This window comes from Polyodon spathula, chromosome 21 (genome assembly GCF_017654505.1).
Source record: "Polyodon spathula isolate WHYD16114869_AA chromosome 21, ASM1765450v1, whole genome shotgun sequence".
Lineage (NCBI taxonomy): Eukaryota > Metazoa > Chordata > Actinopteri > Acipenseriformes > Polyodontidae > Polyodon > Polyodon spathula.
This window is the reverse complement of record NC_054554.1, coordinates 17184438-17212038: the sequence shown is the minus strand read 5'-3', so window position 1 is coordinate 17212038 and position 27601 is coordinate 17184438. Positions and strand designations below refer to the sequence as shown.

The following is a 27601-nucleotide window of genomic DNA, read 5'->3' as shown; positions in this document are numbered from 1 at the left end:
ACTCCCTGAGCAATGGCACTTCATGTTATTTTACCATCTGTTAGCTGTTAGCCACGATTGTTGCGTGATTAGCCAAGTGAAGCTTTACAGCATAGGAGAATGTATGCATATCAATATTGTACAGATTACTGAGTACTGTAATGTATTATTTTCTTATAGTTTCACTCCACCACTAAAATATCGCAAGTAGTGTTGATGAATAAACCCTGGAGAAGAAGTGTATCCTGTCTCCCTTGTGGTAAATAAAGAGGAGTTTAGCTGTCTGTCAAGTTGCGTCAGACATTATTATTATTATTAATAATAATAATAATAATAATAATAATAGTAAAACACAAGTAGGACATTATTATTATTATTATTAATAATAATAATAATAATAATAATAATAATAATAATAATAATAATAGTAAAACGTGACTGTGCCTGATAACCTGCTTGGAACAGTGACTGTTAATTTCAGCTTGTTTTGCCAATGTCTGCTACAGCTCGTGCTGCTGCAAGCTTACTCGCAAGCAGCATCAATTACATATAAATAAAAAAAACATGTTTTTTTATTTCAATTATAAAGCATGATTACTGCTCCATATAATGTGTTAACACCAGTAAATTATGCAAATTAGTATCATCGAAGGTTTCGAACCTTCCTTCAGTAATGTTTTCCGAACCTTCAAAGGTCAAAATGTACTCTTGTTGCAGCCCTAACATTTTACAGTAGTTTCCCTTTTTAAATAGTGAGCATCTTGTGATCTCAAACTGCAGTTACAATGTAATTCTAGTCTAGTCTAGGGATCTCTTTTTGTGTCATCTAGGGATCTCAAACTGCAGTTACAGTGTAATTCTAGTCTAGTCTAGTGACCGCAAACTGCAGTTACAATGTAATTCTAGTGCAGTCTAGTGAAATCAAACTACAATTGCAATGTAATTCTAGTTTAGTCTAGTCTAGTGATCTCAAACTGCAGCTACAATGTAATTCTAGTACAGTCTAGTCTAGGCATCTCAAACTGCAGTTACAATGGATTGAAATAAAGATTGCAAACAGACAATGCTAAATGATTATAATTGTATTAGATTTAAAAAATATTATTACATTGTACATGTTTAGCATTGTATTAAAATAGCACCTAAGTAAACACAAATGTGACTGTCAGGCTGTTTGCTATCAGGCTGGTTCATAATCTTCTCTGTGCTTTTTACCAGGGTACACCAAAGCAGTAAACTTTGACAAGGGGCTGGTTCATGATCTTCTCTCTCCTTTACTACACTTACCACTGCTGCCTAGCTCCTAAGGAATGTCTGTACCAAGTGTCATCACATTGATAGAACTAAAAGTTCTGGTTTTCAATACTGACACTGTGTACTACATTATTTGTTATTTTCGGTACAATCTTTTAAATACATTATAAAAAACAGTACTTGAAAATAATATACAAAGACAAAATATATAATCTGTACACTCCCACCCCTTGCAATTACTAAAAGGCAAGTGAATAATTGCAGAACAACTGCAGGAGGGGGGCATTATTTTGTTGCCCCATTTACCCAATTACTCAGATCCCTTTCTTTTTCTTTCTTTCTTACTCAACATCTTGGTATCCCTGAATAGATAATAATCATCTCTTCAAATTCATGTAATGGGGGGATGTTGTTCCTCATTTTACCCACAAACATGGGTGGAATTTTGACAGACTGACAAAACAATATAATAAAAATAATAAAACTGTTGCGCATACTTTATAGCTTATAAAAACTCACTTCATATGAAGAAATAAGAGTTATGTTGTTTTCAGTACTTAAATTAAGCTTTGGGATTTTTCAATATTTATAATGTAAAAGAATGAATATGAATATATATATATATATATATAATTAAAATATGTTTTTATAACTATCGAATCTGACCATTAGTATATATATATATTATATATATATACTTTCGAATATGACCATTATATATATATATATATATATATATATGGTTTGATATTTGATATATATGACACACATATATATTTTTGTTTTCAAACACTTTCCCTTGACAAAATGTATAACATAACGAGATTTTAGCAAGTTGTCTCTCTTGAGACAAAACTTATATGTAAAAATATGCATATATCATTTCAAAATACTAATATTAACAATTTTACTATAACCAAGTAATATTATTTATACTTACTAACAGGGTCTCAGTTTGACACTGCAATACAAGCCATGTTTGCTATGTGTGTTAGTTTACTTTTAAAGCACATTTCTTTGGGTTATTTAGTTATTTCTGGATTATCTTACTGACAACACTACAGACAAAAAGTAGCTGCTGCTTCCTGGTACCGAATCACTTCTTGTGTCATAGTTCAAACTCTAATGACTGACATGCTGAGCTGAAATGACTCAGGAAGTGTAACAAATAATTTAACCTAAAGCAGCACCACATATCAGTTCATAAAATGAAAGATGATTTATGCTATAGCTTATGTTTTCAAAACCGCACATTTCATGAATGGGAATATTCACAGGGGACTACATATTACACGACAATGGGTACATTTCATGGAAATGGTGAAATCCATGATAACCGTGAAATAAATACAGCCTTCGTAATCTGTGTTTTTTTTTTCTTTCAGTAAAAAGCTTCTTATTTGTTGTTCTTATCTCTAGCCCTGCCCCTCCTCTCTGGACAGATGGCTCTCCTTGCCCTCCTCCTGCAGGGGGCACCCCTCTCCCCTGCTCAGCAGCCCCTGCTCCTGCTGAGGGAATCGAAGCATGCCTCCCAAGCTGTCCCCCTGAGCAGCCCCTCCCTGCCTGGATTCACACGAGCGCCCTGGGACATTGTTTATCAACCCCACAAACACTGTGCCGGGGCTATAGATATGCAGGGGACCTGCAGGGAGAGGAGAGAGGAGAGTTAGAGGAGATGATATGAGGGGGAGAGGAGAGGGGAGGAGAGGACAGGAGAGTAGAAAGGAGAGAGAGAGAGAGAGAGAAGGAAATAGGAGAAGAGAGCAGAGGAGGGAATAGGAGAGTGGGGAGAAGAGAGGAATGTGAGAGGAGGGGAGAGGGGAGTAGAGGAATGAAAGGAGAGTAGAGGAAGAGAAAGAATGAGAGGAGGGGAGAGGAGGGAATAGGAGAAGAGAGCAGAGGAGGGTAGAGGAGAGTGAGAAGAGGGTAAAAAGCAGAGGAGGTAAAGGAGAGGAGGAGAGAGGATAGTGAGGGGTGGGGAGAGGAGGGAATAGGAGAGGTGGAGAGAGGAGAGTGAGTAGGGGAGAGGAGGGAATATGAGAGGGTAGAGGAGAGGATGAGAGAGGAGAGTGAGAGGAGGGGAGAGGAGGGAATAGGAGAGGACAGAAGAGAGGAGAGGGGAGGAGCAGAGGGTAGAGGAGAGGAGGAAAGAGGAGGGGAGAGGAGAGGAGGGTGAAGGAGAGGAGGGGAGAGGAGGAGAGGAGAGTGAGAGGAGGGGAGAGGAGGGAATATGAAAGGGGAGAGGAGAGGATGAGAGGAGAGTGAGAGGAGGGAATAGGAGAGGAGAGAAGAGAGGAGGGTAAAGGAGAGGGAGGAGAGGATGTTACAGGAGAGGAGAAGAAAGGAGAGTGAGAGGAGGGGAGAGAGGGAATAGGAGAGGAGAGAGGAGAGGAGGGGCAGGTAAAATAGAGGAGAGGAGAGGAGGAAAAGAGTGAAGGAGAGGGATGAGATGCAGAGAGGGGGAGGAATATAGTTTAATAATCTCACAAGGGAGGTTTTTTGCCAGTACTCACCTAACAGCCCATTGGTTGGACCTGCATGCGTGCTGTTTCTGGTAGGCTGGCTGTCTGCCCTCTGATTGGTTGTTTGTGGTGAGGCCCCTCTGGACCAATCGCCTCCCTCAGGCCCTGCTTGGGGGTGGTCCTTCTGCAAGCCTGTAGCTGCGTGATTGATTGAGCTCTCTGTTGCTGAAGCCGTCCGATTGGCTAAGAGCTGGCCACCTGTTTGAGTCTCCTGGACGTGTGCAATGCCGTTAATAACCTGCAGGGGGCAATAGTTTAAAACGAACATAACTGCACAGAAACTTAGCATACAAAACCCATTTTGGTTTCCTGAAACCGATTTTTTAAACAAATTTCCTTTTCCCAGGTTTCACTCTCTAAATCACGGTCTTGAAAAACAGAAAACTGTTTTGCAAAGAAATAATAAATAAAAAAATAAAAATTTACCACCTAACAGTAAATCTTCCAGTGCAGTGTCATTTGTATTATACACTTACTTTAAAACTGTTTCAACTATATCTGTGTATAAATAAATACACAGGCAGAACTAGAAATAGATAGACAGACAGACAGACAGACAGACAGACAGACAGACAGACAGACAGACAGACAGTTAGGCAGATTGATTGATTGATTGATTACCTCTTTCTCTTTTGTTTTGCATGATTTGAAAACTGTAAAATTAAAACAAAACAATAACAAAACTCATTTGATATGAAATAAACTGCTGGAACAGGTTTTCAATATCACAGTGTGATCGCATTCTAATCTAATCCCAGTGCATTACCCAGTACAAACATATCCCAGTGTGATCCCATTCTAATCTAACACCCATTACAAACATATTCTAGTGTGATCCCATTCTAATCTAATCCCAGTGTGTTACCCAGTAGAAACCAGATCCAGCAGAAACATTAGCAGCAATGGAAACTGCACAATGGACTGGGAACAAATAGATTGCACAGGCAGTCAGACAGACTGACAGGAGAGCAGACAGACAGAGGTCCTTATACAGTAGCACTCTGTCTGTCTGTCTGTCTAGTTCTGTTATGGTACTGTGCTGGACTGCAGTGGATTATTAACACTGTGGATTGGATCATACCTTCAACTGGGATTCAAATGGGGTGTCACAATGTCATTCCACTGTGTCCCATTCTACCCATAACTGCCTCACACTATTGAATATACTTGTACTACCACTGACCTCAGTAGTATACAGAACTATTGTAGCACCAATGTCTGTGTGTCTGCATTGAAATTGAAGATCATTTGGGAAGGGTATAATTAACATACTGTGATCCCATTCTAAAATGGCAGCCTCTTCCCATTCTAGTTGCCCTACACTTGTGCTATTCTATAAATAGGGTGTAGTATGGTAATAGTGGGACTAATTTACCTGCCACAGCATGAGAAGGAAGAGGAACTGATGAAAACAATGAGATCGCCTTACCTTGTTTGAATCCAAGGAGTTTTATTTTCTTTGATAATATCATTACGATCACCCCTAAAAAAATCACAATGACAGCCCCCACGACAGTGACCAGCACAGTAAAATCTAAAAATCGATCTGAAACAGAAAAGCAATCCACTTTAACATTGGGGTGTATTGGGGGGAAACAACCTGGCTTTAACATTGCGGTCTACTGGGGGGAAACAGCTTGGCTTTAACATTGGGGTCTACGGGGAGAAATAGCCTGGCTTTAGCATTGGTAGTTGTGAAACTGTGGCCCTATGTCTGCCATCTTAGCTCTACATCAGGGGTCCCCAACCTTTCCTGACCCATGGGCAATAATATTAAAAATGTAACATGCTGCGGGCAACATCTTCCTAGATCACTCTGTCTTCTTGAAGAAGCATCTTTAGAATACCAAATATAGGATATATGTACTGAAAACAACGTAACACTTGCTTTAGGTTTTAAAATGCACGTTTCTATTTGCTTGGCAACTACATTAGGGATCACAGTCGACCAAACAAAACATTTAAACAGCAGAACATAAAACCGTCATTTAGGTGTATTTTATTTTAGTAAAAAGTATGTATTGTAAATTAAAGTTATGTTTAATACTCACCTCTAGTTCGACATCTGACTGTGCGAGCTTCTCAAAATTTGGAGTATATTGCGTTATGGCCAACTTCATGCAGTCGTTGAGATGGGTATCCGTCAAGCGAGCTCTATACTTTGACTTCAAGTACTTCATTGCAGAAAACGTGGTCTCACACAAGTATGTGGATCCGAAAAAAGCATTCATGCATAGATAAACTTCTTTTAAAAGGGAGTACTTCTGTTTCTCCACAAGTGTCCAAAATCCCTTCTCAGATGATTGGGACTTAAGTAATTCTGAAGAGTGATTATTTCCATCTCTAGGTCGGCATTGTCATGTTTCACCAAATGTGCTATCCTGGATGCGGTTTCACTGATATCAGTGTCAGTGAAAGGGTTTTGAAGGTAAGTGGCTATGGGTTTTATGTATTTGAAGTCATCAAATCGCCTTTCAAAGTCTACTTAATTGTTTCAATTTCCTTGATGACCTCACCATCTTCAAATGCTTTCTTGTTCTTTGCAAGAACATGCACAATTTTGAATGACACAATCGTAGCTGCTAACATATTTCTTAAAAATAGATTTTTGAGAGGTCAAGGCTGTCTTCAATTCTCTCACCTTTACTTTCCTCACGTTACTATTCGGAGGGTACTCACTTGCAAACTTCTTGTGTTGTGTGGTAAAATGTCGTTCAATGTTGCATCTCTTCGACACACTGACACGTCTGTGACAAATTAAGCACACACACTTTCCAGGGGACCTTGAAAAGAACAAATCTTCTTCCCACTCTTCTTTAAAGTTGTATGTGTGTGTTCTTGCTCTCTTTTGTGGAGGACCTGCAAAGCTCTCTGTACTTCTCTTTCGCACGCAAGGAAATACCGTTCAGAAATCGAAGCCCTGTTGTCACTGGAACGTGACGTAATATATTCCTAATGCGGATTGTATAAATTGCCTGCCACTCAACTGGTACTGTGTAATGGGCGGGGAGGTAGATAGGGATTATCATTATGTTTGTTTATTTTTTTACCTTAATGCGATTTTTTTTTTTTTTTTTTGAGATTGGAATGAAAAAAAAAAAACATATATGGAAAATGATTTACAGGGCCCGAGGGCAACACTGTAGGGTCTGGTGGGCAACATGTTGCCCGCAAGCCACGGGTTGGGGACCACTGCTCCTCATCCTTATAGTTTACTACACAGCACAGGCCCAGTAGAAGAGCCACAATGGTACTAGTTTCACAATCTAATATTGTTACTAAACACATGTATCTGAATTTTAAGAAAGGAAACTCACCTGGCTTTTGTTTTTCCTTCTGTATGCAGAGAGTGTCTCCTGTAGCATTGCCTTCAACAGCCAGCTCTTTCCCCAGCTCCACACAGCTGAATTATACAAGGTTTATATCAGAAACCAGCCCTGTGTTTGTTATCGCAAAACACATACTTATTGTACCTTTATCACCCAGAACTATTAAACCCTCAATAGTGCTGAATTTAGACACACTAAAAGAAATGTAATAAATTCAATGATAAACATTTAGAAAAGACCCCAGGCTGTTTTCCCCATAAACCCCAATGTTAAAGCCAGGCTGTTTCTCTCCATAGACCCCAATGTTCAAGCCAGGCTGTTTCCCTCCATAGACCCCAGTGGTAAAGCCAGGCTGTTTCTCCCCATAGACCCCAAAGTTAAAGTTAGACTGTTTCCCCCCATAGACATTACTGCTTTCCATCAAAGGCATAGTGTCAACTATCCACTGACACACAGATATAGAACTAAAGAGCTTCACTAGTTAAGGAAACACAGGAATATAAAAAAAATCAAATTCTGAATAGGAACTCACTTTTTACGCTGTTGACACATGCCGGAAGACCCATTTAAGAATGTACCATTTCCACAGGAAGTCGTTTTTTCAGGAGGGGGAGTTACCTGGTTGTCTAGCAATACAAAACAATGATTTGTAACTTATTACACAGCTTTCTGAAACAGTTGTTCGATGCTAGATATCCTAACATGTTTGTTGTTTAAATATATCTATACACTTATGTATACTGTATACTGTTCATGAATCTGTTCTTGACAATAAACTATAAACAAACTGTAAACATTCAACTGTATTTTATTCAAAAATGCATATTAAAAAAATAATTATTTATGAATCTCATGAGTTTCTATTCTCATACCTGTTTAATATCAACTGATATCATATTACTGATATTATATATATATATATATAGATATATATATTATATATATATATATATATAATCTATATACATAGTACACCATACACACACACAAACACATGTATTATAAAATAAACATATATATATATATATATATATATATATATATATATATATATATATATATATATATATATATAGGGTATATAATATCCACCTATTCAAGTTATAAGGAAACTATTCCAGTGTTTGTATCTAATGAAAGGTACCTGTGTTTGGAGCACAGCTGAGGCAGGAGCCACTAGGGGTGGGTATTTCACAGGAGTGGCCTGGTTTACAATCGCAGACTAACTGACTGCTGCTGGAACAGCTCTGCACCACAACTAAACCGTTCTCTGAAAAAACAAGTGAAGTATTGCAAACTAAACACAATTACAACTGCAGGCCGGCAGATAGACAGACAGGCCGGCAGGCAGACAGGCAGTGTGCCAAAATAATACTATTGATACTACAATATGATTCCTTCTTGGTGTCTGTGTTAGTTTACAACATTGTTTCAAAGTGAAATCATGGTTCGGGTAAAGACATGGCTTCTGTGCTGTAGGTCACAGGAAGTTATTTTGAACCAGGAAATCACCAGCAATGTTTGCTTACTATCAGAGTATTCAAAACAAGTAAAAACATCTTCAAATGGGACCAGTGATAACGTTTCTAGAGCTAATAAGAGGTAAGAGAATGGATTTGAAAGAGTCCTTGGTTAGCACTCCTTTAAAGGGGTGCAATGATAATGTTGCTCTAGTAATACAGTAGGTAAAGAATTGATTTGAAAGGAGCCTTGTCCAGCACTTCTCTGTGTTGCTTGGAGGAAGCCGTAAGAAGTTTTAGCGCACCTTGTTTGCAGCCCTGTTTACAGCGCTCACACTCTGAGCTGTGGTGCCAGATATCAGTGTAGTGATCCTTCTGGCAGGGAACACACACAGTGTCATTGAAGAGAGAGCAACGATGCTTCATATAGGAACCTGCAGAGCGGGGGAGAGGGAGGGAGTGAGAAAGAGAGATGGTGACAGAGAGGGCAGAGAGAAGGAGGAAAAGAGGGAGGGAGAGAGAGATATGGTGAAGAGGGGGGAGAGAGGGAGGAAAAGAAGGAGGGAGAGAGAAAGAGAGAGACGGCAGAGAGAGAGGGAGGGAGGGGAAGGGAGCAACAAAGATAAATAAAGTGAAAGGGCTGCTAGATTCTCAAAGCTCTTTACTGCAAAGAAAGGGAGAACTCACCAAGTAAGTTTCCAACCAGAAATAAACAATAAACTCAAGTGTTAAATATACTGGGGATTTTTCAAATTAATTTTAGAACTGGAATTGTTTGTTTTTTTTCCCATTCAGAAAAAATTACGCTAATGACAATCTGGAGTAAACAGCCATATAGTGTGGTCCTGCCAGCATTGCCCTGTGTACAGTACAGCACAGTGAGGCTCTAGTGTGGTCCCACCAGCATTGCCCTGTGTACAGTACAGCACAGCGAGGCTCTAGTGCGTCCGCCAACATTGCCCTGTGTACAGTACAGCGAGGCTCTAGTGCGTCCACCAGCATTGCCCTGTGCACAGTACAACACAGCAAGGCTCTTCCCAGCACAGAGCAGGCGATGCCAGCACACTAGATTACAACCTTACATAGACACCATGCTGGGGAGCTGCTGTAATTCAATACAGGGTTTTCTATTAGTGTTATATAGTGTGGTCCTGCCAGCACTGCCCTGTGTACAGGACACAGCATTATAATACAGTAACTATATTGTGAAGATATAAGCAAGCTTCTTGTAGATTTTAAGATCAAAACAAGAAGTCAGACAGGATATGGTGATCTGATGACTGAAGGAGTGTTTTTAATAATGAGCTAGTTAACGCACAGACCGGGTTACCAAGGAAACAGACCCAAACCACATCCCAACTGCCGCGCATGAGAGAGGGGGCAGGGAGGTGAAGGTTTGAAGACATGAAGACAACCGGCTGCTGTGAAACCTGCTTCCTCACCTCACCCCACCTTCCCTCCCCCTGCTGGTACAAGCACAGCAACATGAACACAGCCCTCATTATAGAGGTTCATAGGATCACAAAACAATGAATTACAATGCAGTGAAAAATAAACTACAATAATTTAATTCATACCTTTATAATACCAGATGTTTCTATAATTACCTGGTTGGCAATTTGTACAGCAACGATTTATGAGTTCTTCAAAATATTCATGGTTGTTTTTGTTGCACCTTTTCTAAAAAAAAAAAAAAAAAAAAGTCAATTTAATAAATACTCAGCTTTGACAGACAGACCTGATCAATAGAAAAACACAGTAGTCTTGTATCATAAGAGACAAAGAAAGGGAGTCAATTGAGCAGATTCACTTCTATTAGTTTATATCAGTGAGGAGACAGACAGTAGTCTTGAACAATGTTATTGTTACTGTATATTTTGGGGTGCATTGTCTCTTCAGCAGGCAGGTTGTGATAGACACTAAGCGCTTCCCTGCACTGTATCATTGGAAATGTATTACGCATCTAAAAACCCTTTTTTAATGAGTCACCGGTATAATTAAATCTCTATTTTTAACATAACCTTTTGGCAAAATTGATTACAACAGCAAAACCTGTTTGAATTATCTTAAGAATTGGAAACTATTGACTTTTAATAAAAAGTGAATCACAGTATCTACAGTTATTTACAAAAATGTGTAATTTTACATGCAATATTAAATAGCATAAAAAATCTAGATATTCAGTGAAAATAAAGCTAATAAGAGGTAAAATAATGAGTTTTAAATCCTTAGTTAACACCGATTTAAAATGCTCACTGCCAAATAGTGTTAAAATACGTATTTCCATATGTACCCAGTTTGTTCCCTCACATGCCTCCAACATCAACTTTCTAGGAGCTTCTTGTAAAATGTTGTCAGTGTACAAAAACACAGTGGAATGGAGATCTCCTTTCTATTGGTTTCTCTGTTTCAATTTGTGTTTTTCTTCCTTGAGCTGAAACAGATTTCACTGTTTATACAGCGTTCCTATCATACCCTGCTGCTGCTGCAGGTCGTAACAGAAGGATGTCTGTTTGTCTTTCCATCTCATGACAGAAAGTGTGACAGAAAGCTTCAAGGAGGGAAGGAGCTTGTGTGCCTGTCTACAGCTAAAAAAAAAAAAAAAAAAAAGACAGCATAAACTAACTGGCAAGGGAACAGTGTATGTGTTTTTGATGAAGCCGAGTGCACACACAGGAGGGTAAACCCAGTCAGGCAGGAATGAGACTGGAGTGTCTGGTTAACCTGGACTGTGGATCGCTGTCTGTTTGCTTCAATGCAACTAACTGAGGAGCTCTCTGTATTACATATTCAAATTAACAGGTACATTTTTAAAAATCATATCATTTTTTTTTTTTTTGGTCTGAATTTGTATCACAATGGATATGATCCTTAACTGTATTCGTGTTAAAAAATAAATAAATACATAAATAAAATACCTGTGAGTTCAAGATATTCAGGTCACCACATAAAGAACAAAAATATCACCATTTCCTTCGGCAGAGCGGTTTTGTGATAAACTACATTGATCTTCAACTGAAACTAGTTCTGTATAGTTTAATGATCTCAAACTGCAGTTACAATGTCATTCTAGTGCTGTCTAGTCTAGTGATCTCAAACTGCAGTTACAATGTAATTCTAGTATAGTCTAGTCTAGTTATCTCAAACCTCTGGTACAGTCTAGTCATCTCAGACTGCAGTTACAATGTCATTCTAGTGCAGTCGAGTCTAGTGATCTTAAACTGTAATAATAATGTAATTGTGTTATTCAGTCCCATGGTGTATGTCCTATTGACAGGGTTATGGCAGGTGAATCAGTCCCATGGTGTCCACCTTATTGACAGTGCTATGGCAGGTGAATCAGTCCCATGGTGTACACCTTATTGACAGTGCTATGGCAGGTGAATCAGTCCCATGGTGTACACCTGCTGTAGTTAGCAACCCCCAAACACTGTGTTCCAGTCTAGCTGCTGTAGTTAGCAACCCCCAAACAGACAGACAGACAGACAGACAGACAGACGTCTTACCGATGGTGCAGCGATGGTTTCGCCCAAATTTCCAAGATAAATTATGTACAGAAAAAATCCAGGCAGTTTCAAAAAAGAAAAATCCATTTTCTACACAATAGGTAAATAAGTAATTTTTCGACACATATATATATATATATATATATATATATATATATAGATATATATATATATATATATATATATATATATATAAAATAAAAAAATTATTGAGGTGATTAACAGTAAATTTTTTGTTTTTTCTACAAAAAAACGATCAATGTAAAAAGACTTTTGTTAATACTATTATTCATTGTGTATACACAAAATTGTGTAAATAATTATATAACAATTTCAATAAATTAGGAATTTTTTTCATTTTTCAAAAAAAGTATAAACGTTATATTTATTTACTAATAAATGTTATCATTTAGAGAAAGATAGTCAAAATCTATAGCGTTTTAGATTATATTATTTTATATATATTATTATATCTTATTATATATATTATCTATAGATATATATATATATCATATACCAACATATATGTTAGCTTAATTTATATTATATATTTTGTGACTGGAATAAATAAATAATATAAGCTTTAGCGCAAGAAAGAATTCATATGCTTGGGAACAATATTATAGGGTGATTTGAATTGTATTAATTAAAAAGATATAAATTTGAAAAAAAAAAAAAATGTATTTATCGATGAATAAGAAAATCTTTTGAATTAAAACAGCAATAAAGTTAGTGCTTAGAAACCAGAGATGCTGTGAGCTTCCTTTTCTCTGCAAAATGAAGTTATTTTGTTCTGACAGAAGGGTGTGTTTTTTTTCCTGTGTGTGTGTGTGTGTGTGTGTGTGTGTGTGTGTGTGTGTGTGTGTGAGGGGGCAGTCAGCTTACTGCGGAAACGACAAGTCCTGTATTAAACTCAAAGCGATACCTGTTATTGTAAACTCAGCAGCGAGCTGCGGCACCTCACAGAATCCGAGGCTCGGGGGTGCGGTCACGCTCTCAGCATGGTTTCACTCTTGTTTCTTCCAGTGGATGCTTTGGTATCTATATTAAAACGAACGATATAAGAATGCTAGAGTATAAGTAGTCGGCTTACGCAGCTGAATGGTGGATTGCCTTCTAACTCCATCCTCTTCTCTCCTCAGGTGGTGCCTGTCTGATGGCAGTGCTGTGTTCCAAGCTGCAGTACACGTTTACTGTAAATGTCAGCGCTCCGATTTCCTGTGTGGTTTGAGGACTGGAAAACAAACAAGCCTGAGCTGCACCACATACCCAGCCTCATTCTTATGAATTCAAAGACACATAAAAAAAACAAAGCAGAAATCAAGCAGTGATAAATAAACTTTAAGATCCATTCTCTTACCTTGTATTAGCTTTATTACCATTATCACTACTCCCCATTTAAAGAAGTGCTAACCATCTTGAATAATCATTAACTTTTTTTTTTCAGTGAACTGTATTTTATATTGTGATTAGTCTGTATTAAGGTGCTTTGACTGCAAGTTCAGGAGCTGCTCTTCAGTTCGAGTTGCCTGTCATAGATATCTATAATGAAGGCTAGATCATCCAATGTGTCTTCATATTAGCAAGAACCAGCAACACCTAGTGCACAGCTAGAGTATTACCAGCAAAACAGATTTGATCCAAAAATATCTGATCACTAGGTGGCGCTGGTTAGCCTATGTTACAGATGTCTATGACAGGCAGCTAGAACTGAAGAGTAGCTCCTGGAATCAGATAACAACACTTTAACAGACCTCTAGAAAATGTTATTTGAAGGTTTTAATATTTCAATATATTTACTGGTATTTGATGCAGATGCCAGATCAAGGCAGGAAGCAAGATTCATAGAGGTAAATGAGTGACTGTAACATCCCAACTGCTGTAACAGCCACCATACAAAGGGCGATTTTTTGTCGCCGACTATATGTCGTCAGTGATTTATTGCGTACACCTCACCATACACAGTCCAGTGAGAGAATAGCAGAAGGAGGACTGGCGGTTTTATGTTCTTGTGCAACTCTTGCTATGAAAAACAATTCATGTGGCGTGTAAGGATAGGGCAGAAGAAGCATAAAGGAGCAATTAGTAAGACAGAGTGCCGGCTAGAAAGGACCAGAGGAGCGGGCGTAGCCCTGAGTCTAGTAACAGACCAGCAGAGCCGGACATGGAAACTAGGATAGAAAGTGATCACTGACTGAGAGCGATGATGCCGACACAACCCAGGGGCACAGGACCCAACAACCGAAACAGGATAGAAAGTGATCACTGACTGAGAGCGACGATGCCGACACAACCCAGTGGCACAGGACCCAGCAACCGAAACAGGATAGAAAGTGATCACTGACTGAGGGCGATGATGCCGACACAACCCAGGGGCAGAGGACCCACCAACCAAAACAGGATAGAAAGTGATCACTGACTTAGGGCACCGGTGCCAACACAACCCAGGGGCAGGGGACCCACCAACCGAAAACACATACAAGGGTTATGAATCGGGAAGCCACCCCTCAGGAGGAAGTCAGTCCCGGGACACGAAAGGAGAGAGAGAGAGAGAGAGGTACCCAGTGTCTGAGACTTCTGTAAAAGGGCGCTCGTTAGACACCCAATTGGCCGAGACTTCACACTGCCTGGGACCTGAAATAAGGACAAGGCACAAAGGTTAGTATGGGACTCGAGCACGGAGTAGCTATGTCCTGAAGTAAGGCAGAGTAAAAAACAAAGCCTCGAGTGAGGTTATCGAAGCACAGGAGCTGCAAAAGGACAGTGTGGCCAGGGGTCCGCTCTGACTCACATGGTGAGAACCCTCTTGAAGGTAAAGGAGGCGGATGCCTAGCCTTGGCTCCTCACAAAATCTCCCACACCGTGAGACGAACAAAAGACAGCACATGCCATCATTAGGCTGTGATTGATGATGGCCCTCGCCAAGGAGGAGGCTGCACCTATAAGGAATGATGGGGGGGGGGTTGGGGGTGGAGTTGACGAGGGAGGCCTGCTCTGGAGGTAAGGGTGGAGTCGAGGACGGAGGCCTGCTATGGAGATGAGGGTGGAATCGAGGACGGAGACCTTCTCTGGAGGCGAGGGTGGAGAGGTGGGTTGAGAACCAGTGACGAGTGATGATAGGAGCCAGAGGAATCAATGAACAGAGGGTCTGGGGGGGGGGGGGGGGGGGGGGGGTTCCTGCTGGGGAGATACCTTGACTTTCAAAAGAAAGGGGGGATTGGAGACGATACTTGACAGCTGAATGAACTACACAGCGAGTGGAAGCGACAGCGAGTGGGAGAAGTACAGGCGTGGAAAAGTACAGAGCAGTTTCGAAGCAGAAAGGAGAAATTGCATCTTGAATTGCTTTAATCAGAAAACAGAGGACATTGGGGAAACACAGCAGCATCTCAAAGTCAAACAGCCGCGTGTGTTTTTCTGATAACAAACAAGCTGAAACTCGGAGCAGCTGATTCAAATTCAGCGCCGTTTTGAGACACGGGCGAGGGGAGGAGCCGACAGCACAGCAGAACAACGCAGTTAAACGAGGCAGTCTTCCCAGCGACAGCGAGTGGAAGCGACAGCGAGTGGGAGAAGTACAGGCGTGGAAAAGTACAGAGCAGTTTCGAAGCAGTTTGAAAGCAGCTTGACGGCTGCAAAAGAAACTAAACTTCAAAAAAAAAACCTCAACATGGTCTTCAAGCCAGTAATCTGTGACACCTGCTTGATGTGGGAAATCCGAGAAAACCCAGCGGAGCTAAACCAAGTGTGCGTAAAGTGCCGCGCGATCCAGGATTTGCATAAACTAGTAAGTATGCTAGAAATGGAGCTGGAAGAAGTGAGACAGCAACAGGATCTTGAGGAACTGGCACACCCACAATTCATGGAAGTCTGCATCACCCCTAACAGAATGAAAGCCACCAGAGAGATAGAAGGTCAGAACAGCTGGGTTCAGGTAGGCAGAAGCAGGGAAAAAAAGAAACTTCGTCAAACACAACCACCAGAAATCAAAACAACCAACAGATTTGAGTCACTTCAGAATTGTGATGAGCAGAACCAACAACAAGAGAATGAAAGGAACAACATCCAGGACCCTATTGACAGTGGTGACCAGACAGCAAAAAGAAGGGAGGTCATGATTGTTGGGGACTCCATATTGAGAAACACAGCAAGTTCAGTTCGCAGTTTGGACCCCCTTACTACAACAGTGTGCTGCCTTCCGGGAGCCTCGGTCAAGCACATCACTGAGAACGTGGACAGGCTCCTAGAACGAACAGGAGACGACCCGGTAGTAGTCGTCCACATCGGTACAAACAACATTGGAAGAGACAGACCAAAATCCCTGCAAAACAAATTCAGAGAGCTAGGAAGGAAATTAAAAGAGAAGACCAAAACTGTGGTATTTTCTGGTATACTACCCGCACCTTGCAAAGGACCATATGGACAGCTGGAAATAATTAATCAAAACGAATGGCTGAAGACGTGGTGCACACGGGAAGGCTTCACCTATCTTGATCATTGGACCACATTCTACAACGAGGACTATCTGTATAGACGGGATGGACTGCATTTAAATAACAAGGGAACCAGTCTACTCGGAGAAAAGATCCTCGAGCAGGTTCGGAAGCATTTAAACTAGAAAGGAAGGGGGGAGAAATCAACAAAAAAACAGAAGGGAGACCGCATCAAAACAAGAACAACAACTCAGGTAAGACAACCATTAAATGTATTTATCTAAATGCTAGAAGTATCAGAAACAAAATTCTAGAACTTGAAGCTACTGCACTAACAGGTAACTATGATGTGATAGGTGTTACAGAAACTTGGTTGTCTGAGAGTGATGGGGACGAATATAATATTTGTGGGTATACACTGTATAGGAAAGACAGGCAGGACAGAAGAGGAGGAGGGGTAGCGCTATACATAAGAAACAGTCTTGAAGCCCAGGTGTTAAACCTGGACAAAGAAAATAAAACCGAATCAATATGGGTCAGAATAACAGACAAAAATTCAAAAGGCATAATAATAGGAGCATGCTATAGACCGCCAGATTCAGACGGTGAGCACAATAATCTGTTATACAATGACATTAGAAATGTGTGTAGCAAAGGAGAAGCCATACTAATGGGGGATTTCAACTTCCCCCAAATAAAATGGGAAAACCCGGTGGGTAGCGCGAAGGATGAAATAGAAATGGTGGAAATGACAAATGACTGCTTCCTAACACAATTTGTGAAGGCACCCACTAGAGGGGAGGCATGCCTTGATTTAGTCTTTTCAAATAACGAAGATAGAATAACTAAAACAGAGGTCAGAGAACCACTGGCAAACTCAGACCACAACATGGTCTCATTTGAAGTGTTTTTTAAATCCCCAAAAGTAAAGACTAAAGCTAAGGTTTACAATTTTAGAAAAGCAAACTATGAAGGTATGAAACAGAGACTAACAGAAGTAGATTGGAGTAAAATAGAGAAAACACCCACAGAAGAAGGATGGTTGTTCTTCAAAAATGTAGTACTAGAGGCGCAAAACAATTACATCCCTAAAGTAGACAAATCTAAATGTAAAACTAAATTGCCAAAATGGTTTAATAGATCAATTAAAAAAAATATTCAGCGAAAAAAGGCACTTTACAGAGCATTAAAAAAGGACCAAAAAGAAAGTACACAGAAAGAGTACACAGAACTGCAAACGCAAGTCAAAAAGGAAGTTAGAAAGGCCAAGAGAGAAATAGAAATGAACATTGCTAAGGGAGCTAAAACCAATTCCAAAATGTTTTTCCAATATTACAACAGCAAGAGAACATTCAAAGAGGAGATTAAATGTTTAAGAGATACAAATGGCAAAATCGTAGATGAAGAAAAAAAATAGCAAATATGTTAAATGATTACTTTTCACAAGTTTTTACAAAGGAAGATACTGACAACATGCCCCACATGTCATCCAGTTCCTATCCAGTTTTAAATAACTTTAGCATAACTGAGGCAGAAGTGTTAAAGGGACTAGGAGCTCTTAAAATAAACAAATCCCCTGGGCCGGATGAGATCCTCCCAGTAGTACTCAAAGAAATGAAAGAAGTAATTTACAAACCGCTAACCAAGATCATGCAGCAGTCTCTTGACACAGGGGTGGTACCGACAGACTGGAAAATTGCAAACGTAATACCGATCCACAAAAAGGGAAACAAAACTGAACCAGGTAACTACAGACCAGTAAGCCTGACTTCTATTATATGCAAACTTATGGAAACTATAATAAGATCCAAAATGGAAAATTACCTATATGGTAACAGGGTCCTGGGAGACAGTCAACATGGTTTTAGGAAAGGGAGATCGTGCCTAACTAACTTGCTTGATTTTTTTGAGGATGCAACATCGATAATGGATAATTGCAAAGCATATGACATGGTTTATTTAGATTTCCAGAAAGCTTTTGACAAAGTCCCGCACAAAAGATTAATTCTCAAACTGAACGCAGTTGGGATTCAAGGAAACACATGTACATGGATTAGGGAGTGGTTAACATGTAGAAAACAGAAAGTACTGATTAGAGGAAAAACCTCAGAATGGAGTGTGGTAACCAGCGGTGTACCACAGGGATCAGTATTAGGTCCTCTGCTATTCCTAATCTACATTAATGATTTAGATTCTGGTATAGTAAGCAAACTTGTTAAATTTGCAGACGACACAAAAGTAGGAGGAGTGGCAAACACTGTTGCAGCAGCAAAGGTCATTCAAAATGATCTAGACAAGATTCAGAACTGGGCAGACACATGGCAAATGACATTTAATAGAGAAAAGTGTAAGGTACTGCACGCAGGAAATAAAAATGTACATTATAAATATCATATGGGAGATATTGAAATTGGAGAAGGAATCTATGAAAAAGACCTAGGAGTTTTTGTTGACTCAGAAATGTCTTCAACTAGACAATGTGGGGAAGCTATAAAAAAGGCTAACAAGATGCTCGGATACATTGTGAAAAGTGTTGAATTTAAATCAAGGGAAGTAATGTTAAAACTGTACAATGCACTAGTAAGACCTCATCTTGAATATTGTGTTCAGTTCTGGTCACCTCGCTATAAAAAAAGATATTGCTGCTCTAGAAAGAGTGCAAAGAAGAGCGACCAGAATTATTCCGGGCTTAAAAGGCATGTCATATGCAGACAGGCTAAAAGAATTGAATCTGTTCAGTCTTGAACAAAGAAGACTACGTGGCGACCTAATTCAAGCATTCAAAATTCTAAAAGGTATTGACAGTGTCGACCCAAGGGACTTTTTCAGCCTGAAAAAAGAAACAAGGACCAGGGGTCACAAATGGAGTTTAGAAAAAGGGGCATTCAGAACAGAAAATAGGAGACACTTTTTTACACAGAATTGTGAGGGTCTGGAATCAACTCCCCAGTAATGTTGTTGAAGCTGACACCCTGGGATCCTTCAAGAAGCTGCTTGATGAGATTTTGGGATCAATAAGCTACTAACAACCAACGAGCAAGATGTGGTCCTAGACCAACAATACTAACTTCCCCTATACTTAATAAGCTAAGCACCCACGTCTGTTACGACTTTCTGTGCTCTCCGACATTTATCCTTCGAGAACTTCTACCCCGCTACCGAAAGTCTGTACATAACGACTCGTTAACTTCCTCCATAACTCTCATCCTAAATCAGCTTCTTCTGACAGGGGATTCTGGATGGGGGTTGTGGAAGCAAATGGGACCAACTGACTGAACTTGGATACCGAAAGTAAAGGCATGGAAAGCTGGAACTGAGGGCTGAGGTTTGGAGCCCGAATTGGCGTGACTGCTCCTTAGTAATTCAACATAAGAACATAAGAAAGTTTACAAACGAGAGGAGGCCATTCGGCCCATCTTGCTCGTTTGGTTGTTAGTAGCTTATTGATCCCAAAATCTCATCAAGCAGCTTCTTGAAGGATCCCAGGGTGTCAGCTTCAACACACATTACTGGGGAGTTGATTCCAGACCCTCACAATTCTCTGTGTAAAAAAGTGTCTCCTATTTTCTGTTCTGAATGCCCCTTTTTCTAAACTCCATTTGTGACCCCTGGTCCTTGTTTCTTTTTTTCAGGCTGAAAAAGCCCCTTGGGTCGACACTGTCAATACCTTTTAGAATTTTGAATGCTTGAATTAGGTCGCCACGTAGTCTTCTTTGTTCAAGACTGAACAGATTCAATTCTTTTAGCCTGTCTGCATATGACATGCCTTTTAAGCCCGGAATAATTCTGGTCGCTCTTCTTTGCACTCTTTCTAGAGCAGCAATATCTTTTTTATAGCGAGGTGACCAGAACTGAACACAATATTCAAGATGAGGTCTTACTAGTGCATTGTACAGTTTTAACATTACTTCCCTTGATTTAAATTCAACACTTTTCACAATGTATCCGAGCATCTTGTTGGCCTTTTTTATAGCTTCCCCACATTGTATAGATGAAGACATTTCTGAGTCAACAAAAACTCCTAGGTCTTTTTCATAGATTCCTTCTCCAATTTCAGTATCTCCCATATGATATTTATAATGCACATTTTTATTTCCTGCGTGCAGTACCTTACACTTTTCTCTATTAAATTTCATTTGCCATGTGTCTGCCCAGTTCTGAATCTTGTCTAGATCATTTTGAATGACCTTTGCTGCTGCAACAGTGTTTGCCACTCCTCCTACTTTTGTGTCGTCTGCAAATTTAACAAGTTTGCTACTATACCAGAATCTAAATCATTAAGTAGATTAGGAATAGCAGAGGACCGAATGGCCTCCTCTAGAAACAAGGGCAGAGAGATGAGATGCCGCCTTTCTATGTGTTAGTTAATACAGGATCAGTCAGTGGTTTGCTACTATCATGTCTGCTTGAAATGTAAAAGGTGAACTCACATTCAGACATTTGGGTTTCATAACTTCAGTTACTCTTCTAATAGTGGAACTCCTTAACTCATAATAAAGACAGATTAACAGTCTTGTACCACATCACTCACTATGTATTAATGCTGTAATATTTGACAAGATGACTGGATATATGAATAGATTGCTGAGGAAGTGCCCTGTATTTTGATTAGATGGGGACTAGCGTTAGCGTTAGCCTTGATTGTAGGTATGCTGCCATACCTTCAGGTTCTGGAGAAGTGCAGTTGCAGATTTAAACAGTAAACTAAAGCAACTTTTGTATTCTGCAGTAGTGAGCAGATCTGAAGAGGGGGTGGAGATCTGCTGTAGTGAGGAGTGATTAACAGTAGAGGGCAGGATCTGCTGAACAGAGCAGAGGTCTGAGGAAGAAAACAATGGAGTTCTGTCAATAGTGTGCAGAGGCTCAGCTGTAGAGAACACAGATTTGCTGAAGCTGAGATATGTAATAGTGAACGGAGGACTACCATCGGTAGAGTGCAGGGAATATTGGTCTTTGAGTGCAAAGGCAAATATAGATGGAGGCAGAGATGGGGCTGCTTTTGGGAGAGACGAAGAATGCAGAGATCTGAGACCGCTGCAGAACCCGAAAGGATGAAGAACGTATTGCTCCGAGGCGTCTGCAAAACCTACTGATTCGGTCGGGAGCAGTTTATGAGAGTATTGTCTATTGGGGGTAGGAGGACATTGACTGAAACGTTGATAATAATAGGACATGGTTCCGTTTCTGACTGGCATCTCGCGTTGATGAAATTATGACTTTGAAAGTTGAATAAGGTGCCTTGATGAAGCCAGTCAGATTGGGGTAGTGACGCCAGATGAGGAAACACGAATCTGGGAACAGGAATAAATCGCAGGAATGGATGCCTGATGCAGGGTAGCTGGATGTTACTGTGATAGAAGATTCTGAGCATGTCAAAAGGCAGCTGAGCACGTTGCTTCAAGACCAGGGGCCATATTCACAAAGCTGACTTAAGTCTAAGACCAAAAAAAAATGGGCTCAAGTCATTTCCGCTGACTTTGTTATGAGCGATTCTTAAGTCCGTTTCACAAAACGATTTTCTGGCGGGTCTTAACTTAGACCAGCGTTTCTGTCCTCATGCAACATCTTCACTGCCTTCCACTTGAGAGAAAGCTGTTGCCCGAGGGACAGATTGATAATTTAGCTTTTTCACTGGGACTTAAGGAAAAAAATCATTATGTCATGTAAATATAAATGATGTCAAATGTATATATTTTATTATAGAATTTTGTAATTTCGTAAATAGTTGTAATTTGAAAATGACCTGTTGAATGATTTTACAGTGGTTAGGCTCTCATTGATTACTTAAGTAAAAAAAAAAAAACAGTATATGTGTGTGTGTGTGTGTGTGTGTGTGTGTGTGTGTGTGTGTGTGTGTGTATATATATATATATATATATATATGTTCTAAAGACATTGTCATCACAAATATATTGCAAATGTCATGGACTTTCTTATGTTATGTTCGTAAGATATTATATTATCAGGAATCTACATTGAATGAACCTTAATCTAATTTGTCTAGCTTTGCCTAGAGATAACGATCAACATAACACCTTGAATGCACCAGGCACTCAGGAAACAAAAGGCTAATCAAACTCGTCTCTGTGATTTAATTAACCCGTCTAGTGAGAGAGAGGTGGTTTAGCATAGGAGTCTCAAAATAGGGAAAAATAGCTTAAAAGATTTTAAGACAAATTTCACATCATATTGATTTAATACCACTATGAGTACAAGAAGCAAGCGTTTTTATTCTTAAATTGCCTAACAAGAATAGAATAACCCAGGTAATAAATCCCTAAGAGAACTAAACTGTTTGCAATGTCTACCCAAAGTCTCAACCAGACATGTTTGGTGTCTAAAGAAATGTAATTTCTTATGGTAAAAATAATGGGAATACAGAATAAAATCTGAATTATTTAGCAAAAGTTCTGCATGTTTTGAAAAGTTTCCCCTTTCCAGATTATGATAATAAACTAAATCAGACAGAGGAAGGGGGGAGCAATCAATCAAGATTGCAAGCCCACGCGCTACAAAAGAGCCAATCGGAGCATGCAGCGGGAAATTCAAATGATCTCTTTGTTTGAAATGTAGAAAATTCCCCTGCTTTAGTCCCAGCTCCTTGCTGCCCCAGACCTGCGATAGCCCCCTCTGCTATCCACTCAGACTCTAAGAAACTAAAGACTGCACCTGGAGCCCTCAGCTCTCGGTATTTATCCATCAAGGTTGGGAGCCCTGACACTCGGAGAAACACAAGGTAACGGAATGCTGAAAGTGACTGCTTTTCAGGCTAGGTAACTGTACTCTTAAATATCAATTCAGGTATTGTGTGACCCCTTGTTGTGTCAGTATGTACTAGTATTTATTTGGTAAATTGTTGTTTTAAACCTTAGTCCTCATTGTAATGCTTTTAATGTGACATTAATTGTGTAACTTTTGTGTGATTTTCAAACTTATTTTGGTTGCATGTTTAATATATACCATCTTTCTAAGAAGAGATTCCCAGTATTTAATCATTTGCTCATGTTGAACAAACACGATTTATGAACTTTGAACAGTCTAGAATGTGGTCTATTTTCGGCTTGTTGTAACGTGTAAATCCGCCATTGTTTTCAGAGAGCGATATTAAAAACGGGTTTGTACATTACAATAGTACCCACAGCTTTTATTGGAGGTCCCGCTGAGATCTTGACTATCGAAGGTATCTCTTTATCTCCTACAGTTTTTGGAGGTCCTTTAATTTATTGCTTTTAAGAATATATTAACTGCCTACCAATACACCCACACACACACACACACATACACACATATATATATATATATATATATATATATATATAATATATATATATATCTAATTACAATGAAATAAAAACAATGCCGAATGTTATGTAATTTTGTTGAGTATTGTATTTAATGGAATATTTGTTAATAAAGTATATTTTAAATATTTGTTTATACAGTGGCTCTCAAAAGTATTCACCCCCTTGGACTTTTCCACATTTTATTGGGTTACAACATGGAATCAAAATGGATTTAATTAGGAGTTTTTGCCACTGATCAACACAAAGAAGTTCATAAAGTCAAAGTGAAAAATAAAATCTACAAATTATTCTAAATTAATTATAAGTACAAAACAGAAAATAATTGACTACATAAGTATTCACCCCTTTTGCTAAGACACACCTAAATAAGCTCTGGTACAACCAATTGTCTTTAGAAGTGACATAATTGTGCAGGGGAACTAGTGCAAGAAGTGCAGGGGAACTAGCAGTACCTTACGTAGAGCTTTTTAGAAGAAAAAGGGCTCAATGCACCACAAAGAGGTCTTACCATACCAATCTTGAGAAGCGAAAAGAGAGTGAGTCTCCCCTGCGTGACGGTTAACTACACTGGGCAGGGGGGACTGAGGGCGTCACAGAGGGTAGAAGGCCTAATGGCAGCTTTGATAGAAAAAACTCAGTGACACCTACCAATAGGCAGGTGTATATCCCATAACAATGTTTTGGTGGCTATCTTCAAATTGAAAGGGATAAAGAAAGTTGTTTCAATGGCAGATCTGGACTTATGCCTCCTCCATGGTAGTCTTAAAGTTAAGACCTTACTTAAGACCAAAATTCCGTTAAGACTTGTTCCTGAATAAGACTTAAGTCCATGTAAATGTAGGTGCTGGTTTTACATAATATTGATTAATTAATTTTTATTTTTATATAGCACCTTTCATAGTGGATCTCCATCACAAAGCGCTTTACAAGATACGAGACTAGGGTATGTGAACTATGCATCAGCTTGCTCAGGGTCACACATACATATAATATATATATTATATATTATATATAATATATATATATATATCTATTAATATATATTATATATGTATATATTCCCAGGGGGGGGGGGGATGTGGAAGGGTGGGTGGGTAATTCACTGACACAGGAGACATACAGGTGGACTTGACAACACCACACAGGTGCCCAGTTTTATTTCACGGGTGTTTGTTTCTTTAGCCCGCAGAGGGCGCTGTTGGATACCAAACGATGGTAAACAGTTCAGGGTGCAAGCGCACTAGCAGGTGCTTCAAACAATAATTCACGAATAGAAGGCAAAAAGAAAACAGGAAAATAAAACAGTAATAAAACTACAAAGAAAAGGTGCTGCACTTGGCAGCGATATCCCGGTCGCCACTACTCGTGTGACCTGGATCACTGACCTACGCTACCGGCTAACTAGCCTGCTCTGTTACAATATTCCTGGGTCTGCCCAAGGGTTCCCCGCTCTCACTGTATCGCTGTGAAACTCTCCGTTATTTTTTCTCCAGCCTTGTTCTTGGTCCTGGACCACCGCTTCGGCACTCTCGGTGTGTCTAAAAGGGCAGACCTGAGAAAACAGTAGAGCATTATCTTATAGGGTTAACAATGTGCCCAAGACCCGCCTCCCAGCCATTCAGAGAGAGGGAAAGTCCACACACCCACTTTCTCACCTCCCCGTGTCACTGCCATGACTCACAGGTGGTTGTTGGATGACTGCTGCCCTCTTCCTGCAGCACTGTGAACACGCCAGCAGAGTCAGCACAGATCTCCCCCTGCTACATATCCTCCCCCTCAGAATGACACCACTGGTTTATTCGAAAATCCTACACCCTTATGCCTTCCCGAGAGAAACAGTCTGCGTTTTGATGCCGCTTTCCTGCTCGGTGGACTACCCTGAAGGTATAGGGCTGCAAGGCCAAGTACCATCGTGTGATTCTGGCGTTGCTATCTTTCATTCGGGAAAGCCATGCTATGGGAGCATGATCTGTAACTAGGGTGAAGTGTCGCCCCAGGAGGTAGTACCGGAGTGACTCGACTGCCCATTTTACTGCGAGACACTCCTTCTCGATGGTGCAATAATTTCTCTTGCAGGGAAGGAGCTTCCTGTTGATGTACAGGACTGGGTGCTCGCTTCCCCGAACCTCCTGAGACAACACTGCCCCTACACCTGTCTCTGACGCATCCGTCTGCAGGGTGAATCTCTTACCAAAATCCGGGCTGCATAGCACTGGCTTGCTACACAGCCTCTGCTTCAAGGCGAGAAAAGCCCTCTGGCACGACTCCGTCCACTGAACCGTATTTGGGGCAGCCTTCCGGGTGAGGTCTGTCAAGGGAGCATCGAGCTTAGCGAAGCTCGGGATGAACTTCTTATAATAGCCCGCTACTCCCAAGAAAGGTTGTAGGAACCGGCCAGTCAGCCAAGGCTTTCAGCTTAGCAACCAGCAGTCTGATCTGGCCCCCCCTACTCAATACCCCAAATACTCCGACTCACTCTTCCCAATGGCACACTTCTTTGGGTTAGCAGTGAGCCCCGCCTCCCGCAAGGATTGCAGCACCACCGCCACCTTACACAGCTGACTCGGCCAGTCCTCACTGTGGATAACCACATCAGCTATGTAAGCAGCGGTGTACTGCTGATGGGGCCGCAAGATACGATCTGTCATCTGCTGGAAAGTGGCAGGTGCTCCGTGCAACCCAAAGGGCATGGTCCTAAATTGGTACAACCCGAAGGGAATCGAAAACGCCGTCCTCTCTCTAGATTCCGGAGTCAGGGGTATCTACCAGTACCCCTTCGTTAAATCCAGTGTCGTCATAAAATGAGCTGTGCCTAGACGCTCCAACAACTCATCTACCCGGGGCATCGAATAAGCGTCAAACTTTGATTTCTCATTGATTCGTTTGAAATCAATGCAAAATCGAGTTGACCCATCTGGCTTATCAACTAAAACCACCGGGTTGTTCCAGTCACTTTGGGACTCTTCTATTACCCCTAGTCTCAGCATTTCATCAATTTCCACTTTTATGCTCAGGTATACAATACGGCCTCTGGTGAACTAGCGCCCCCGGTTCAATATAAATGTGATGATGGGCTACTCGAGTCTGCCCCGGGATGGAAGAGAACACGTCAGGAAACTCTGCCACCAGACCATGCGCCTGACATTTCTGTGCCAGTGTCAGATTCTCCGCAATCTGTACCGATCCTTTTCTTGCCAACAGAGAAAGATCAGGTCCCAGGTCTGGGACATCATCTGCGTGCACCACTAACAACTCCTCTGGTTGCAACCAAGGCTTTAAGAGGTTGATATGATAAATGTGTCTTTCTCTCCGTCGCTCCGGCAGGCAGATCTCATAGTCCACCTTCCCAACCTGGCGTGTAACCTCAAAGGGTCCTTGCCACTTAGCCAAGAGCTTCGACTCGAAACTGGGTAATAATAGAAGTACCTTATCCCCCGGCTGAAATGTGCACAACCGGGCTCCTTGGTTGTACTGTGTCTCCTGTCTGTGCTCAGCCTGCTGCAAATTGTCATGCGCCCATTTCCCAACAGAGTCAAGATGTTTGCGCAGGTCCAACACATACCGGATGGCATTGGTCGAATTGTCCTGCTGCTCCTCCCACATCTCTCTGACCAGATCGAACACGCCCCGGGGTCTCTGCCCATACAACAGCTCGAATGGTGAAAACCCAGTGGAAGCCTGGGGTACCTCTCTGATTGCAAAGAGAAGGGGAGGAATCAGCTGATCCCAGTAACGCACAACACCACAAATAAACCTGCGCAACATGTTCTTAAGGGTCTAAACGAGGCAGTCTTCCCAGCGACAGCGAGTGGAA

The 27601-nt window shown here is 40.6% G+C and overlaps 1 protein-coding gene across 1 annotated transcript; it reads right to left on the bottom strand.

Moving 5' to 3' along the window:
* Positions 1-2037: 2037 nt before the first annotated feature.
* LOC121296182 lies at positions 2038-8975 on the bottom strand. Its single transcript, XM_041221453.1, has 8 exons — positions 8850-8975; positions 8229-8354; positions 7617-7710; positions 7073-7158; positions 5185-5301; positions 4377-4408; positions 3747-3993; positions 2038-2875 (listed from the first exon to the last, which is right to left on the bottom strand). Exons 1-8 carry the CDS (start codon positions 8968-8970, stop codon positions 2649-2651), a joined length of 1050 nt encoding a protein of 349 aa, XP_041077387.1. The 5' UTR covers positions 8971-8975; the 3' UTR covers positions 2038-2648.
* Between the last annotated feature and the right edge of the window lie 18626 nt (positions 8976-27601).